Here is an 18,052-nt window from a genome sequence, read left to right on the forward strand (position 1 = left end):
GCTGCCTAGCACAGCACTGCCTGCCATCTTAATACCTTTTGGGAAGAGTAGGCCTCTAAAGGAATGATGACTTCTTAACAAAATGTTAAAACAACTCATGCTCGTAGTCCATCACCCCAATCTCTGCCCCATTTGGCCTAGGGACCTCCTCAGAAGCCACAGTTCGGAGAACCGAAAAATCATGGGTTCTCCAAGCAGGGCTTGAGGATTCTGGCTGGGAGCCAGAAAAGCCAACAAGCATAGCCAGTAGGCCGCAACATGGCCGCTTGCTAATGTCAAACAAGAGCAGTGCCCTGCCAAGCCTACAACTGTTCCTTGTTTTCTTAAGAGCAGTAGTGGAAGTCAATGATCAACTGAGGCCCAGTTTATACCACAAAGCCTTTCACCATGAAGGGAAAGAAGCAAAGTCAAGTTGCTATCCCCGGTGTGATCCAACCCGGCACAAAAAAACACCACACACACACAATACTCTAAACGAATTCCAATGCCTTCATTGAAATCAGAGGAACACACTGAAGCCTCAAGGCAGCCAGGACCATCCTGCTCCCTGGAGCAATTTGACACGGTAGATTAAAAAACAGACCCCAAACAAGACTGTTGCAACACTGGTGAGATTTGGTCAGTTAACAGGGGAGATTGGCGGAAGTCTCTGCCTTGACTCAGGAAGGAGGGCAACATAAAGGCAGAGGAACACTGCTGGATGTGCATCTGCCTGCTCCTGGCGCTCAGCATGTGTAGCAGAAACGATGATGTCACATAGACCCCACTCTGTGCTAAACCAGCAGCCCCCATCAGTCGGAAGGGCCGTGCTGGAAACACTCTCTGATCTTTCCTCCGCACAGCGAGAGAGAACCTAGGCAGAGCAACACTGTGGAAGGCTGCGGGGGTGTGTGTGTCCCCTGGCCCAAGCAGAGCTGGATTTCTCAATGCTCTTAAGATAAGTAGGAATATATTGAGATTGGGTGTGCTTGATTCAGTTCAGCACTCTGGGAAGCCAAAAAGCTTTTTCCAGTCCCCTTCTTTCACCAACAGTCCGCATCTAAGGTAGAACTTTTACAGGGAGAGAAGAGTGGGAATAATCTACACCCCTCATGGTAGATGGAATGGCCCTTGGTAACAGCTGAACTGCATGTACAGAATTAAAGGGGTTTTCTGGACCGCGCCATTTAGAGAGCAGCTGGGGGGGGGGGAGAAGTACTTTCTGAATCATCCTCTATGAAAGAGTCTCCCTGTCATGGAAAAGTAGGAAGTTGGGAGTCCATCTGCATGATGAACCTTTTGTGGGGGAACATGCAAAAATGTAACTCCTCACCAAGAGTCTGTATGGCACAATCCAGGAAACGTAGCCCCATGCAGTTTTGCTATGCAGTTCATCTCCAAGAGTGAGAAGACCTGAAATGGCATGGAAGGAAACCTGACTAGCCACCACTTGTGGTGTCTGCCATGTCTGCCTTGAACAAGGCGGCTTCCCAGGCAGCCCTAGTTTTAGCTGGTCCCCTGTATCATAATTCAGGGAATGGGTTGGAGGATACAAGAGAATAGCAGAAGAGCAGTTACCATAAAGCCAAGCAATACCAAGGGCATCAATTGGCACTGAATGCAGAGGGCTGAGATTTATAGGGCTCTGGTCATACCTCCAACTCCTACACTTCCACAATGACGATACCTGATCTTAAAAGCTCTTGGCTCTCCTGCTGCCATGGAACTTTGCTACCTCATGGCCCCACCATCTTTTCTGCAGCCAAGTTTGAACTGCTAGCCAATGCAAGCACTTATACAGGAAAGAGAGAGAAGTGGGCAGAGAGGAAAATGACAAGAGATGAAGACACATGGCGGGGTGAATACACACTGCATCATAGATTTCCAACATAATAGAAAGAGGGGGCCAAGACCACCACTCTGAGTATCCCCATCTGGCTATTGTGACGAAGGGCCACTGGGGCGCCCAGCTACCATATGGCACTGGTAGTTAGGGAACACTTATGAAGGGTCCTGCTTATAAGCTGGTTGGCTATGCTCCCGCCAGCAACCTGGTTCCACTGGCAAAGTCATCTTGATTAAAACAAAAGGCAATACTGCAGCCACGAGTGGAAAGATGGGACAGAACGCTGCCGCCAGTCGTTGCTCCTTCCCAGCAGGTTTCACACTTCAGCGATATCAGGGATGGGGCCGGAGAGGCACTCAGTGTCAGAGACTGAAGACAGGGGAAGAGGGCCCGCCCCAGCCAGCAGCAGCCTCTTGAGGGCGGGGGGGGGGGGGAGGCTCTCAGCAGCACAATGGGTGCTCAGCATCCATTAGAAAGGGAGTGTTGGCATACTTCAGTTTTAGTTTGTAGATACTGGTTATCACCACTGATGAACAAACAGTCAAACGGGAAACTGGAAGGCCACCATTCACCCAAGCTGTCCCCATCCACGTCCCCCCTGCAGCTCCACACGGAGTAAGCCAAAACAAAAGCAGTGTTCATGTCTACTCCAGAGGCTAATGCGTGGACTGCCCATGATCCACGGATGGAACGGATTGTTCCACAACATCAGGTTGTTGCACCGGTTCTTGTGGCACTTTGCACGTTGGCACAGGGAGCTGGGGAGAGAGGGAAAAACCCAATGCTTCAAAGGAGAGGTAAACGACAAAATACCCTTCAGGAAAAAAATAAGACTGCCAACCCCTGTAATCCTGGAAACTTCCCTGGGATGTTGCATGTGGGACTAGAAGCCCTGAATGGTAGAAACTGTTCCCCAAAGAGCCCTCAAGCTACTCCCCCTGCCCATCAACAAAAGGAACATCTAAGGCCAAGCATGGGAGAACTTCAGCCAAACATATTCTATGCAAGCCAGTCCACCAAACTTACTGCTCTGTCCTCCGAAAGGGCATGGCCTTCTTCTGGGACACCGCTGGCTTCCTGAGCACTGGGTTCGTCTGTACTCCTCTCTCCCTGTGTTTTCAGCTCCAGACCATTGCTGCCCTCTTGGGTTGCATTATCTTGCTGCAAGATACCCCTTCTATCCAATACACTGCAGAAAGGAGAATCAAGGAAGCAGAAGAACCCTTTTTTTTCTGCCCAGAGACGGACCCAGCAAAATGGCTATAATGTAGGTCATCTCCAACCCCAACATTAAGTGAGACTGAGATATCAAGGAGAAGTTACGCAGGCACTAGCCTGGGGGTGGGGAGAAATCGCCACCCCGTATGTACTTGAAAGGGGGGGGGGAAATCAACACTTCTCTCAACTTAGCTGTACACCAGCATTCTACTGAGCCCAGCTTAAGACGCACACAATCCCCAGATCAAGATCAGATTGTTACCTGGGAGGCAAGGGTCCACACAAAACCTCACAGCAGTTTTTCACGATGTTGCCATGGCTATAAGGATTCTGCACACGGTTCTTCCCAGTCCAGGAACCCTTGATCTGAAATAACAGCACGAGGCAGAAGGTGCCCCAGAAGAAACCTGAGCCGTTGCCAGCACTAATCCACAGGATGCGCCCCCCCCCCCACAAAGGAAAGTGCATCTGTCACTTTATGCTGGTTCTCCTGTCATGCTTCTTTCAGAGTGTGGCACACACTGCCTTACTAATTATTTGAGTCCCTAATTCATTCACAAAACAGTTGGGCTCCAACAGAGTCTGATGTATCCACCAAAGACTCTTTACCTGTGACAGTTAACAGAAGTTGCTGCTTAGCTGCTTATACAGGATGAGATTATTATTATTTTTGCTTTGTGTCTTTCTCAAATACCAAGTTACCTCCAGTCTTACATTCTGTAAAGGCTGTGCCCTAAAAACACAGGATGCAGGAAAGAATCACCCCCAAAATGGCAACAGAAAGAGGAAAGGTCAGGGAGATTCCCTTCACCAAGACACTGATTTTTAGAAAGCTCCGTCATGTACTGGGATGGAAGTTCATCCAAAGGACACTGTTTCCACAGAACTTAAACTACTATTGCCTAAGGGAACAGAAAAAGGGTTTCAACTCGTAATGGACTTCCTAAGCAGCATTCCCCATCCACAATGTTTCTGCTGAGATTGTGGATAGTTATATCTTGTAATCCACTGCAGAGCAAGGCAGGCAGAATGAGCCAGAAAGAAGCTGGTCACTCGTAAGAGGCTGGAAGGGTGTGGAGAAATGTACTTACATCTTCGTTAGTTGTCTGGTTTAGCGCGACCAGGAAAGTGTGGAAGCCTGTTAAGCCCACCACAGACCACAGAGTAAAGAAGCAGATCAGAACCTCCAGGACTGTAAGCACTTAAGTTAAGGAGCATAAGTCACATGGCAGGCTGCTTAGCTCCTCCCTTCACTGGGAGCAGCCCGCCCTGTTCCCCCTCATACCAAACTCCGGCCCAATGAGAGAGGTGGTAGGCATCTCGCCCCCCTTTTGGACCACTCTCTCCTTCCATGGACAGGTTACAGAGAGGCAGCTGCTGCCGAAGCCAAAAGGATATGTCCCTGGGGTTTCTTTCAGAGTATTCAAAAAGCCAATCTGCAGAGATTCTAGAGAATGGAGGAGGAAAGTGATTAGTCCACATAAATCAAATACATCAAAGGAGGAGGCTGGGACTGCTCTCCCGGCCCAGAAACCCAGCCAACCTCCAGTCAGCCTCACCCCTTCTGCTCCAAACTTGAAGAGCATCAGGACTCACTCAGGGTAACGTAGACAATGTTGAAGGAGAAGATGTAGATGGTGAGAAGAGACAAGGAGAGGATGAAGAGGTAGAAGTAACGGTAGTTCCTCTTCCCCACACAGTTCCCCACCCAGGGACAATGGTGATCAAATCGTTCTACAGAAGACAGACAAGGCAAGGCAGTTAGCACTGTCAAAGGCAAGCCTCTCTCTGCTGGCCATAAAACCCCCAGCAAGAGTCAGCACATACATATCTGTATTCTATTAACAGGCCAAATGTGTTACCAGTTCCGTGCCCTATGCCCAGTGTATACTGATTCTGCACTGACTGTTAAGAAAGTGGCATCTTTGCTCTACAATTTCACATTTAAAAAAAAAATAGTCTTGTGAAAGACCCTCAAACACTTCTCATGTTAACAGAACCTAAAGAAATGGATTATTTCCTAGGTTTCTGCAGTTATGGCTAGTGATGTTATACATGGATATCAAGGAGACGTTTGCATGCTCTTTGGTCACAATTTTGTCTGCAATGGACAGACAGAAAGAATGTCAGAAAGAATTCTTCTAAACCCGCTATGTGGTGGCTCCAGATCACAATGCATCCATGGGACTGCCTCAAGGACTACCCTCATGGTCACAGCGCACGGCAGCACTAACAACTGGATACAGATTTTCAGTATCCTAGAATCTTAGCTTTATTTTCCAAGGGGTGTGTGTGGAAATCACGTAATTAGACGTCGCAGCTGAAAAGGAATTCCGATGTTAGCACAAAAATCCTCAACTTCCTTCCATGACCAGCACAGTGAAAATTTATACAAGCCACAGAATGCAATGTTTGTTGGCAGGAAATTACTGTATTTTTAGCACAGTATACAACAACACTGCTCATAGTTCCTATTCCCTTCTGCCAGGAGAAGTCCCTGAATAAGCCTCCTCTTTCACTAGAAAGACAGCCCCGCAGGGCTCTGGGCCCAGTTCCACTACTCACCCACACAGTTATCACAAATGCTGCAGTGCGAGGCACGGGGTGGACGGAAGATCTTGCACGTGTAGCAGTACTTCAGCTTCACTATCTGGTTATTGATTTGGAAGTTCTTAATGCGTGGTGGTGGCCGCTGGCCCGGAGGCACAGTTCCATTGGTTGCTTCTGAACATACAAACCAATCTATGATTATTGTTTGTATAGGGGTGGTAATAAGTGACGCAGGCTCATCTTTCAGGGCAAAAAAGCTCATCTTTCAGGGCTTTTCCTCCCCACCCACCCCCCATCCTGGAGTAGTGCAGAAAATACTCTCACACCCAAAGGTCCAGTTTGCTGATGGATGAGCACAAGGGCCAAAGACGTGGTCACCCACTTACCAATTTCCAGCTCGATGAAAGCAGCCTCATCAGGCAGGGCTCGTGGAATCACCCCTGGATCGCTGAAGCTTGTCCGCAAAAGTGTGGCCATTGCAAACAGGAAGAGGACCACAGCAAAGACAGGGATGGCTGGGGACAGCTGGACAGCAAGATAGCGACATCTACAGCAAGAGAGAAGCCCAGAGGGACTGCAAATCAGACAAAGCCTACTGCGGGCCAAATTAAGCTTTCAGGAAACAATAGAGATAGTACCATGGCTTAGAAAGTTGACCTTTTACTAAATCTCTCCCTGAGGTTCAGTGCCTCTGGAACAAGAAAGATATCACCGTTACCAGACGAATCAGGACTGTAAAAAGCCTGAGCATTTCAGAAATCCTACTACGAGGGTGTGGAAACCACGAGCCATTGACGGATTTTACTTCTACCCCTCAGTTACTTTCAAACAACACTTTTAAATCTTTGCCTTTTTTATGAGAAAGAATTTAGACACATACAAGCAGATTCTGATGAAGAGATATGCTAAAACAAATCGCAGAGATGAATACTGGATGGTAACCAATGTTCCAAATAGCCATAAGAATTAATTGAATTTCTAGGTGGCCACTGGAATGTGTAAAAAGCTAGCATAATTGGTTGCTTACCCGGGTAGTCTAGAAAGACCATCTCCCAATTACAAAGACAAAAATAAAATATTTTAACTTCCAAGCTTCGGAAGCAAAGCCAGACCAATATAACACTTTCTGAAGAACCACTGACATGACTAGGATCCTGTCATTTCCCGTGCAAGATCCGATCTGTGCTTTTCGACAAGAAGAGTTTAGTGGTATTCCAGCAGCTTCCAATGAAGGCTTGCAACCAAAGGCAATTTATGCAACATCCTGCACTGTTCCCTGGGATTCTACTGGGGCCATTACTGAAAATTAATCTTGGAATATAGCTCTACTCCAGTGATAGCAAGTGCCAGGAAGGGTTGTAATTAAAAAGCAGCCCTTTTAAAGGTATGACACTGGCAAAAATTTACAGCGTTACATAATTTATTCTAGTCCAAGCACCTGACACAAGCCTCTATCATGTAGTCAGCAAACAAAGGCGAGATTCTCCTCCGCTATATTCCAGCATCTGAGCCCCTTGTGCAGCGACACGCAGGGATCCAAAGGGCGACTCCTTCTAGAACTACAAAGACAGGAGTGCTGGGGGGAGGGGGCAGCAACAGCCCTGCATGGAAACCGGTGAATTGCTGCCTTCTTTCATATCAGCTGTTGAAATGCACTTCCTTTAGAAAATAACAGGATAGAACACAGATGTGTGGAACACTGCCATGCCTCCTCTAGCCCTCCCTTGGAGAATCAGGGCCAACCTGATAAAAAAACAGCCAGGCAGCAAGTAAGCTACACGCTAAAGGAGGTGGGGTCCAAACCAACAGCAGCTTCTAGCATCAGAGTACAATACACAAGAGGGGAGGAGAGGCAACAACCAATCGTCTGGCTGCAGCTGCCAAAGACTGCGCCTCCCCTGCTACAAGAGCCGGAAGCAGGATACTGACACTTGGCTCTGCAGACTTGACTTCCCGGTTGGAGTCTGCAGGGAAGCGCCTCTGCATGGAGCAAACCAACCAACTCCACAGGCTTCTGCAGCCTCCCTCCCCCTGTGCTTTTTGCCTCTCTTTTGCCTTCACACCCCACCAAGGTGCAACTATGGAGCAGGAGCTGCCATTGCGCAGTTTCTCAGCTTGCCCCTCTAGATAAAGCACTCACGCTGTGCCGAGATTCTCAAACTCTGCACCGACTGTTCTATAAAGATGCGTAGACATTTATATATTTTGTATAAATAATTCCAGTTATGTGGGTGAGTTTTAAATGCATGTGCTCGTTTTTTTTAAAAAATGGATCCAGACAGACTGGCATTCATGAGCCAGTGAACTTAGTCAATGGACCCAAAGAAAGGGAAAGGTCACAAAAGAATCACAAATCACTAGAAGCGAGGAGGGTGGGTTAAAATGGCCAGGGAGCAAGCTGAGCAGCCCCTACATTGTTACAAGCCAGATCTGCAGGGGCTATTATGCTCAGAACTAAACCAGTGACGCACACCAGTGATGCGCAGAGGTTCACCCACAGCCTCCTTCTGCACTACCACCAACTGTTGGCAGCTCCTGCAGCTGAGAAGCTGACTCCAATCATTGTTGCTGCAGAGGGTCTAACCAAATGACTCCTGCAGCAACTGGCAGAGCTTCTAGGAGTTGGCTCTGCTTCCTCCTACATGCCAGAGGCCCTCCAGGGCAGCAGCCTGTTGGGAACTTTCAATGTAAATTAAATGGCCAATTCACTCCAGCTGGAAACCCCATGTTAGTTTCTGAAATGTGGCATTGTGAGGACAATGGCATAACATATGCATACATCCCTTCAGAGATGAATCTCTGGGTACTGAGGTTTTTAGAGTATTTAGTGGGAACCAGACCAGTGCATCAAGGATTCATCTCTCAACATTTTCAGAGCAGTTTATTTATTACTACTACTACTACTACTACTACTACTACTACTACTACTACATCATTACATTTCTAGACCGTCCTCCCCATCAGATGGGCTCAGGGCGGTGTAACAACCAAAAATTTACAACATAATTTAAAACAATAAAAACATCATGAATAAACAAAACATCCCATCCGGGCTACTGTAACCTTTCAAACCAGGTAACTTGCAGGTGGCATTACAGATCTATTCCAGCAGCCTGTAATCTCGTAGTATAAACCTGTTACTAAAACAGTTTTGGTATGCCAAGCATTTCTCAAAAACTTATTACCCATCTGACACACTACTGTTGCCTGACTAAAATTAAGCTTTCAAAATACAAACTTGGCCTTTTTAGCAAGGATGGAATCAGGTGATTCTTCTGGTAGCCACTGATACACCCCTCTGAAGTGAGAGTACAATGAGTTCAGAAGTCGGGTGGCTTTGTATGGGAGAACTTGTTTGACATAAGGCTTGTCCTGATATTTAAGGGCTGCATCTTTAAAGAGTATACAAATTCTGACTGGAAACTTGTTTAGAAAGCTTGGGCAAAGAGGGCCCAAAAGCATTTCGGAAGTACAACCACATGACTCTGACACATTCACACAGGGATGATGCAAAAGCTTTGGTGCTTCAACAGTTTTACGTACCACCAATGCTGCAAGCTACAATTATGAAACCAAACTGGCAACACTTGCAGGTTCACTCTTGATCCACTCTTACATGTGGATCTCTGGTCCTACTGGCAAGGATAAAAGGAACCTGTCATGTTTTAAAGACATGCATGTTAAGACCCTTTTCTACCCACATAAACAAATGTTGATTAAGAAAAGGAAGTCCTCCTAATGGAGAAGCTTCAGAAGCCAAATGGCCAAAGATATGACACATCAGTAACATATGCAGGCATCAAGTGCATGTCCTGCTAGCCCACTGGCTGCCCCTGGATATTCCTCCTACCGCCCCAAGCTATCATGTCAAGTTCTCATTCTTAAAAGATTTTTTACCAGCATCTACTGCCCAAGCCTTCCCCCATAATTCTAAGCACAATTTAATAAACAAAGATAGAGACAGAAACAGATGAACCGAACTACAGGAAAATCATATGGTCTTTCCAAGCAACTACCTCTTGTCACATTCACATCGTGCTGCTTATAAAGAGTTGCTAGAAGCAACCAGACTGCAATGCAATCCAATTTTGAAGCAATGCTTTGTGACTGGCAAATAACCAGACATACAACAAACACAACCTCATAAGTTATAGATCATAGTAATCCCTCTCTGGTTCCACTCCATACCAGTTACACCTTACCTAACTAACTTACTTTATACCTGCCTTTCCCCTCAATGGGAACCCAAAGCATCATTCTCCTCTTTGTCACAACCAGGGGTTTTTTTTCTGGGAAAAGAGGTGGTGGAACTCAGTGGTGGGACTCAGGACCGCACAATGACGTCACTTTGGGTCAGCTGGAACAAGTGGGGAGTTTTTTAAAGTTTAAGCCCTCAGTGAAAATGGTCAAATGGCTGGTGGCCCCACCCCCTGATCTCCAGACAGAGGGGAGTTGAGATTGCCCTCCGCGCTGGTGGCTTGGAGGGCAATCTAAACTCCCCTCTGCCTGGAGATCAGGGGGCGGGGCCACCGGCCATGTGACCATTTTCAAGAGGTGCCGGAACTCTGTTCCACCGCATTCCAGCTGTAAAAAAGCCCTGGTTACAACAGCCCTGTGAATTAAGTTTCAGAGAGTGTAATTGGCCCAAGATCACCCTTCAAGCTTCTACAGCAGAATGGCGATTCGAACCTGGGTCTCCCAAATCCTAGTCCAACATTCTAATCTCTGCACATACACTAAATCCAATTGTCCTAGAAATTCAGAGCCTGGATTGGGCCTACATTTTGGGTTTCCATCTAAAAAGGGGAATTATGCCAATTAGGCAAGTGGCTATTTGTCTCCCTTCTGCCCTAAAAGGCCAAGAGCTCTTTGAAGTATGAAGCAAGAACAAGCAGCTTAGCCAGGTGACAGAGCATAGGGATATGGCTTCCAGCCTAGAAACCAAGGTACAGGACACTTCAATTGACCAATCACAGATTTACATAGCTAGAATACCTCCACTAGCACAAACAAAAAAATCAGGCAGTATAGTCAAGTTACAGTTAGGCATAACTCTGTTTACCCAGTGGTGACTGCTAACTTGCCCCAAATGGGTGCGGGCAAGTTGCATGGCTACACTAGCAGAATAAATATATATATCCTCTTTCACTGTTGCAAATATTCCAGAGATATAACCAGATCTGTTATTCGTTGCACTAGCTTTGGAATAACCACATTTTGAGCATCACACCTGATGAACAAGTACAGACAGAAACAGAAGTGAATGGTACACAACATGACTGAACCTTGCCCAGGACAAACCCCAAGTGGTCAAGTGATGTCAGTAACAGACAGCAATTCCAGGAAATCATGCAAAACACAAATAAAACTTTATCAGTTTTAAAAACAATCCAGACACATTTTTAAAGGGGAAGAGTGTGATCCAGAAACCCCAAGCATCAAGAATCTGGCTTTTACAGAAGAATATTTAAAGAGTAAATGAACCAAAAATGCTAGTAATTTCTCGTATAGTTCTCTAGAAAAAAATTAAAATCCAATAAGTAAAAAGAATATTGCTAGAGTGATAAGTGCATCTGATGGACACTGACTGCTCTACCTGAATGATGGCTGATCAGCAACCTGAATGAGTCATAAAAAGTCTCACAAGAACCTATTGCCATTGCTTTGACCTCCTGTGAAATCTGCTTTCAAATGCCAAACATTCCAAACCCTTTCTTCATAAACACCGCTTCAATTAGAAGCACAATTAGTGTTTTATTTTTGTTTTCATCGTTCACAAGAAGCGATACAATCAGAACAAGCCGGTCAACCTTCCAGCAGTATGAAAAGCTGTGGCAAAATCAACATTGTGCTAAATAGTTATACTCCAAGTGTACATAGCAGTCCTTGGTTTTAACCTTCACCATAGAGATTTTTACCTATGTTATTTTATCTATGTACCGAGGTGGCTGCTGGGATTTTACTCAGCTGGGCCTTGAGCAAACACAAAGGAACCTAAGGGGTGGCAAGATGTAAATATCCCATAAACATTTCACGACACTATAGATGATCTAAGTAGCAGAGTCTGAATTTAGACGAGCAACAGGAAGACAGTAGGCCGGTGGTGGGTTTTTTTTTAAAGGGGAGGCTTTGGTTAATAGCAAAGAAACAACAATGAACAAGAATAGCAAATATTTACACTCAAGGATGGACAGGGAAGAGGAGAGAACAAGCAATAAAGGATCCCGAGTTTAGACTTAACCTGTTAACAACTCACATTAAACAGACAAAACATACCACGCTATTTTCTGTTTCTTTGCCCAAGACACCCAACATCTCTTCCCTCTTAAGTCCCATTATTTATCAATTCCAGATATGCGGGGGTGGGGGGGGCGTCTAGCTGGAAAGCACTATGCCAGTTCTAACAGCACCAAGATCAGTCAACGTCTCCTCATCATAAGGAACCCTGTATGGTTTTGTATCAGAACAGTGTGTGTGTGTAGACACAACAGGTAGTGTCTAGGAATACTTCCATCATTTTATCCACACTACATTTAGGAGAGATGTCCTAAATATAGGACATCTGAAGGCTCCACATGGGAATGAAATACAAACTCAGACCAACCTAACTTCATCTCATCAGCAGCTGCTTGAGTACTCAGCAAGATGACCTAGCAAGGAGGTGAGTTCCAACAAGAAATACCAGAACTGCTGTGCTGGGTAGAAACCAGTCAATCACTTTATCATCCTTGTGACTGTCATTCTTACAAAGCCTCTGGACGTATGTGAGATAGAAAAGGCCAAAAGAGAATTCACTATCTCTAAAACACTAAACCTACAGCGGAACCTATATAATATGGATTCTTGGCTCCCAATATTTCACACTACTCTTAGGGAACATGTATAGAATGAAAGAATGAACAACCAGATGATCACAAACTTTGTTAAAAGACTGGATTCTTCATATACATTGTTTACGCTCTCAAAAATGTGACATTTCCAAGCAAAGAAAGGCTGGAATTATTGGTTTAGAAAAATAATTTAGAATACAGAACAAAATAGACCAGTTTTCAGGTCCACGATGGAATCTGATCGCTAATTATGGAAGGTGCATACTGACTTAATCAGCTAGGACAGAAACCTGCAGTAAATTACTCACTAGACCTCATGTTTGGCTACATAATAAGTATTCATAGTAACTTTACTATTAGAAGTATTCATAACATTTTCTTGAGGTCAGTATAACATATATGCATAAAAGGTCCTTTGATTAAGAGTAACAGTATTCTTTATAATGCTTTGGTCTAATATAAGATTTCAAGATGCTAACATTTTGAATTTTAGATGCTGTATCTTAAGAAGTGAGCTAAGACTCACGATAGCTCATAACCCTACCACAAATTTTGTTAGTCTTACAGATGCTACTGGACTCTTGCTCTTTTCTACTGCTACAGAGACTAACACGACTACCCATCTTGATTTTGAATTTTAGTAGAGCACACATTTGTAAACAGACTATCCTAGTTTCAGTTCTCAGCAATGCCACTGGGTAAAACTATATGACTCACAACAATATTAGTCCTTATGTTTAGACCTTACACTTCAGCAAAAGTTGACTCCCAAACTTGCTTTCGATTAGAACCCAAATAACTCTTTATGTATACCATGTTATACTTACGTACAATATATATTATAGAACAGCCTTCGCAGTGGAAATGAAGAGTTCATTCCCAGAAAGAGTACTCACTTGTCCTGGTCAGATGACTAGCCACAAGATTACATAACCTGGGGTCCCAGTATAAGGCAGGTAAACAAGCTTTAAGCTACCTATGTTACCAAACAACCTACTTGTTAACTGAACACTTCCTTGCTAGAGCAAACCAGCAGTTTTCAGAAGTGATACTGTAAGCATAATTAGCAGGGATAAACTGAAGCAACATCTTTCTGTTTGGCTATTAATTAATTTACAAGCCTCTACCTTCAGGGCATATTTTCAAAAGCAACTCATAGTACAGAAAAAATAGAATTGGTTCAAACATGGTTCAGATTTGATTCAGAGTAACAGTTTTAGGTGGGTAGCCGCTGTTGGTCTACAGTAGAACACTAGGGTTTGTGTCCAGTGGCACCTTAAAGACCAACAAGATTTTCAGGGTATGAAAATGGGAGCTCTTACGCTAAAAAATCCAAACAGTGACCATTCAAACTGTCACCAAACTGAACCAAAACTGAACCCATCTCCTTTCTACCAGCCAAAAGCAACACACAAAACCTCACCTGGTACTTTGTACAGCACTCCATACTGGTGAACAGGTACCGGTGATTCAAAGTGCTCAGCTACTTCCTCTCATTGCGGGCACAGGACCAAGACACAACGGTACAGCTTTAAATACGTACACATTTGATTCAGTGTGTCAGATTATACACCAAACAGGCCTAAAATGAGGTTCATGGGTACCATGTTCAAGCTCCTTTTCAAGTCTCATCCCAAAAACTCTTATCACTTGTTGTGCCCTTCCAAAAACAGGTACCAGAATCAACTTTCTGGAGAAAGTACTAGTGTTTCAGGAAGCAAAAAAGAAAAAGACTGCTGTCACCTGCCATTCAGAGAGCTGATGAACAAGCACCCACTTCTACTGACGTCCTAAGACAGGACTTGACAAAGATCAGGTGCTAGGTCAGCTAGTATTTTCAAGTAACTGTTTTACTGTAGGATCTCCCAGCAATTCTCAGCGGAAGTACAAAGTTTATCATTTCACTGCAGAACATTTTTTCGTATGAAATAAAAAGTACATGGAATTTCTGCCATTACTTGTTCATATATAAACTTAACTTTATACCATTCAGTAGATGAATTCATTTTGTCATAGTTTTAATTAAATTACAAGAAATTGTGAAGAGGTTAAGATTTGATCAAGTGGTAGCAATAATTAGAAAATAGGGTAATTAAACTACAAAACCGTGAAAGCTGAAAAATGAGTCTGTTTCCTAAAGCCAAAGAAAATTTGTCACGGCCTGCCCTAAGAGTCCGTAAACGTTCTAGCAAGGAAACACCATTCTAACACATGAAAATGTAGAATTGGGGCTCAATTCATAGGGCTGCTCACATGCTTCAGTTTGGGGAGAATCTTTGCACCTGGATACCTTGTTCCTTACCTATGAATTTGATATAATTTGCAAAGAAAAGATACAAAAAGTACTCATGGAGGCACTGATCATGCAACTAAGAAACTTGGCAAATAAAGGGTCCTGATCACACGTGCACACACATCTTTGCACACACACTTGTATGCATTAAGGCTCATTTGCAAGTCATACTGAACACAGGGGGAGGGCCGCCACCACAATCTTGTCTTCTCCTACAGATGTTCCCTCTCCCCAGACTATAACTTGTGAACAGCCGTTGCTTCGTGCTCCCAGCCAGAACAACCCACACAAAAATCTCCAAAACGCATAAAGTTTCAACTATTATGAACTTACTCAAATGCAAAGAAAAGGGCACATGTTCCCACAATGAGGAACAAGGTCAGGTAGAAGATGCCCTTCTGACGGGCCATCATGACACGCCCATCACAACAGAAGGTATTCCTCCCTGGCAGCTTTTCCCATTTCCGCGTCACCTTCTTTCTTGCTATCATCACAGACATGGCTGCACCTTCACGGAAGGCAGGACAGATGAGCTATGGTCCGTCTCCACTCCAGCCACTGGAATGTACACACCATCCTCAGAGACCCAGCCTCAGTCCCTGGAAAGATAAGAGAGACAAAGAAACCAGTCAGTATACCTCCTCACGAGGCACCTACATTGGGGACACAAAAAGTGTCTCAACTATGATTAGAGGGATTACATCCTTCCTGGCACACCCATATCCTACACTAGGTTTAGTCACTCAAAGTACAGCACTTTTGTAAGTGACTGAAGGATCCAGTCCGACTCAACAGGAAGCACAGAACGTAGCTCATGCCACAACTCCTACCACTAGGGAAACCTTACATATTCCCAGGGCTTTGTAACTGATCAGCAATTGTCCTATGGCAAACAAATAGCTGCAGTCTGGCTAAAACAGCCCCAAGACACACCTACCTATGAGAGAACTTCCCCTCAAACCACCTGGGTGAATGCAAGGCAGACCACCAAGAACAACAGCAGTGGCACCTGACACAAAATATGTGCTTTAGCAAATGGCAAGCCAATTAAGATTACAGCAGACTGAAGCCTTGCTCATACTGAAGAATGTTAGGCAAGACTTACAGTCAGGGGGCAGGGATTTTTATAGTAATCAAACTTCTGGGCCAAATGCAAAACATTAAATCAGCAATCCCACCGACCAGAGGAATCACTGGCTAGTAGTTTTTCTGCTGAGTCCAGGCCTTCCAGCACAGCTTTTAGAGATACCTCTACTGGTTTATTCCAGAAATATCTGGCAACAAAGTCATCATCCCCGGCACACAGAAGATGGTCTAATAGTTTATTTAAAAGCCAAAAGCCTCTTCCATTTTTCCTGCCCCACCCTTATTCTTATCTGTGCCAATGCATCCCTCACAGAGATCTAACAGTCGGAATGTCAGAAATGGACAAATTCTTTAAAACTTGCATACTTCCATTTCTAAACCTATCTGAAGAAGAAAGCTTTGACTCTTGAAATCTCATACCCTGAAAATCTAGTTGGTTTTTGAAGGTACTACTGGACCTAAATCTTGTTCTTCTACTGCAGACCAACACAGCTACCCACCAGAAAAAAAAACCTAATTGACATTTCTTCTATAGCTCAGCACAATCTTAAAGGTTCACAACAGTTTAACGTACAAAGATATTTGAGGCATAAAGTATAATCCTAGAAAAGAAAGGGACGTTTATAGATTCTTAAAGACTCTGGCTAGAAATTAAAACCAAAGGACACTGATCTGTTCTGTTAACATACTCTAAGGCCTGTGTACTCACATCAGCAGATACTCAAGGAAGTAACAAGGCAGATTTCTCTTGGGGCATTCAAAAGCATGCCTACAGTTGTAGTGTGTCGATTCTACTCCACTGCAATGACTGGGAACGGAACAGCGGAGGGAGAGACTCCAAGCTGGTTGAACCGAAGCAAAAAACAAAAAATGGGCTCCTGTTTCAGGGCCATTTAATCCATTTTTCAGCACCTGGGAAAGCACCGGATTTTCCAATGCTCCTCACCACGGGAGGGGAAAAAAGGCCACCAAAGAAACTCCCCCTTTCATGGATTAAAAAGCAGCTGCCTGAGCACCTCGATTTGTTTTGGGGGGTTGACTAAGACTGAAAATCTAGACCGCTTCTAGTTTTGCCAACCTCCAGGTGAGACCTGGAGTTCCCCCGGAATTACAGCCGATCTCTAGACTACAGAGATCGGCTTCCCTGGAGCAAAACAGATGCTCCCGAGGGCGTATGCCAGAGGCGCCAGGTGAATCCCTCCCCACAGGCACCGCCCCCAAACCTCCAGGAATTTCCCAGGCCAGAGTTGGCAACTCTCCTTCGACGGCTCTCCCCTTCCCACCCCCCTTCACTCCCCTCCTCGCTCACAGACCATCCCGACGCGTCGCAGAAACTCGGGACGGTTCCCCCGCGACGCCCCACCCATGCCCAAAGCAAACAAAGAAGAAAATGGGAGCGGCGAGCGGGGGAGCCGAGGCCGCCCGCAGCTGCCACCCACCCGCCGCCGCCTCCTCGCACGAGCCGGGCGCCACCCGCGCGCCTTCAGGCGGGGCTGCCTCCCATTGTTCCCGCCGTGACCTTGCCTCCCCGGGCGGAATCCCGACGACCCGAGGCAGGGTCTGGCCCGACACGCGTCTCTCCCGACCTGCCCCCACGTGCATCCAGAGGACACACCCAGCGCCTCGGAAGGGAGCGCGGCGCGGAGGCTGCTGCCAGGGGAGCGCGGCGGGGGCAGCTCCGAGCGCCGGAAGGGCCGAGCCACGCGCCCCGCCCCCGGGCACGCCCCGCCCCTGTGATTGACAGGCGGGGAGGGGCGGAGGGCGTCAGGCGCTCCCTGAGGCGGTCGCTCGGCCCCGCCCCCCGCTCGGCCGTCGGGCCCAGTTCCACGGGCTGCTCCTCCGGGCAGCGCTGCCCTCGTGCCTTTCTCCCGTATGCCTCTTCCTCTTACCTGCTGTTTGACGGGTGATGGGGCCAGTTGCTTCTTCCTGAGGCCTTTTCTTTCTCTTTGGTGGAACACTGACAGGGGGGATGGGGGGTGGCTGTTAGGAACTCGGAATGTCATTGGTTTAATTCTCCTTTGGCACCGCCTCCTAGGTCAAGGAAAGACCGGTTATTGGACCGATGGGTACGTCTGTCTCAAATGTGACAGGCGGGGTGGGGGATAACAGGAACGAGCGCGAGGCTGAGTCTGGGGCCCGCCTCTTGTGCTAGAAGACGGCTTCTTATAGGTAGGGCAGCTTGACATTTATACAGCGATTAACTTGAGGAAGAACTGGACTTTCGCTGGGTGGAGGAGAGAGTCCTCTTTC

At 45.9% G+C, this 18,052-nt stretch overlaps 1 protein-coding gene across 4 annotated transcripts; it reads right to left on the bottom strand.

Moving 5' to 3' along the window:
• Positions 1-471: 471 nt before the first annotated feature.
• ZDHHC9 (zinc finger DHHC-type palmitoyltransferase 9) lies at positions 472-17,754 on the bottom strand. Of its 4 annotated transcripts, XM_054996652.1 has the most exons (11): positions 17,242-17,479; positions 16,512-16,644; positions 15,050-15,315; positions 5,980-6,140; positions 5,609-5,767; positions 4,640-4,777; positions 4,441-4,490; positions 4,135-4,236; positions 3,306-3,409; positions 2,852-3,014; positions 472-2,583 (listed from the first exon to the last, which is right to left on the bottom strand). In XM_054996652.1, exons 3-11 carry the CDS (start codon positions 15,214-15,216, stop codon positions 2,482-2,484), a joined length of 1,146 nt encoding a protein of 381 aa, XP_054852627.1. In that variant the 5' UTR covers positions 15,217-15,315; positions 16,512-16,644; positions 17,242-17,479; the 3' UTR covers positions 472-2,481. The 4 variants fall into 4 exon arrangements, with proteins under 4 accessions (XP_054852627.1, XP_054852630.1, XP_054852628.1 ...); XM_054996655.1 differs by lacking the exons at positions 16,512-16,644; positions 17,242-17,479 and adding an exon at positions 17,692-17,754; XM_054996653.1 differs by lacking the exon at positions 16,512-16,644.
• Between the last annotated feature and the right edge of the window lie 298 nt (positions 17,755-18,052).

Source organism: Eublepharis macularius, chromosome 13 (assembly GCF_028583425.1).
Source record: "Eublepharis macularius isolate TG4126 chromosome 13, MPM_Emac_v1.0, whole genome shotgun sequence".
NCBI classification, from domain to species: domain Eukaryota; kingdom Metazoa; phylum Chordata; class Lepidosauria; order Squamata; family Eublepharidae; genus Eublepharis; species Eublepharis macularius.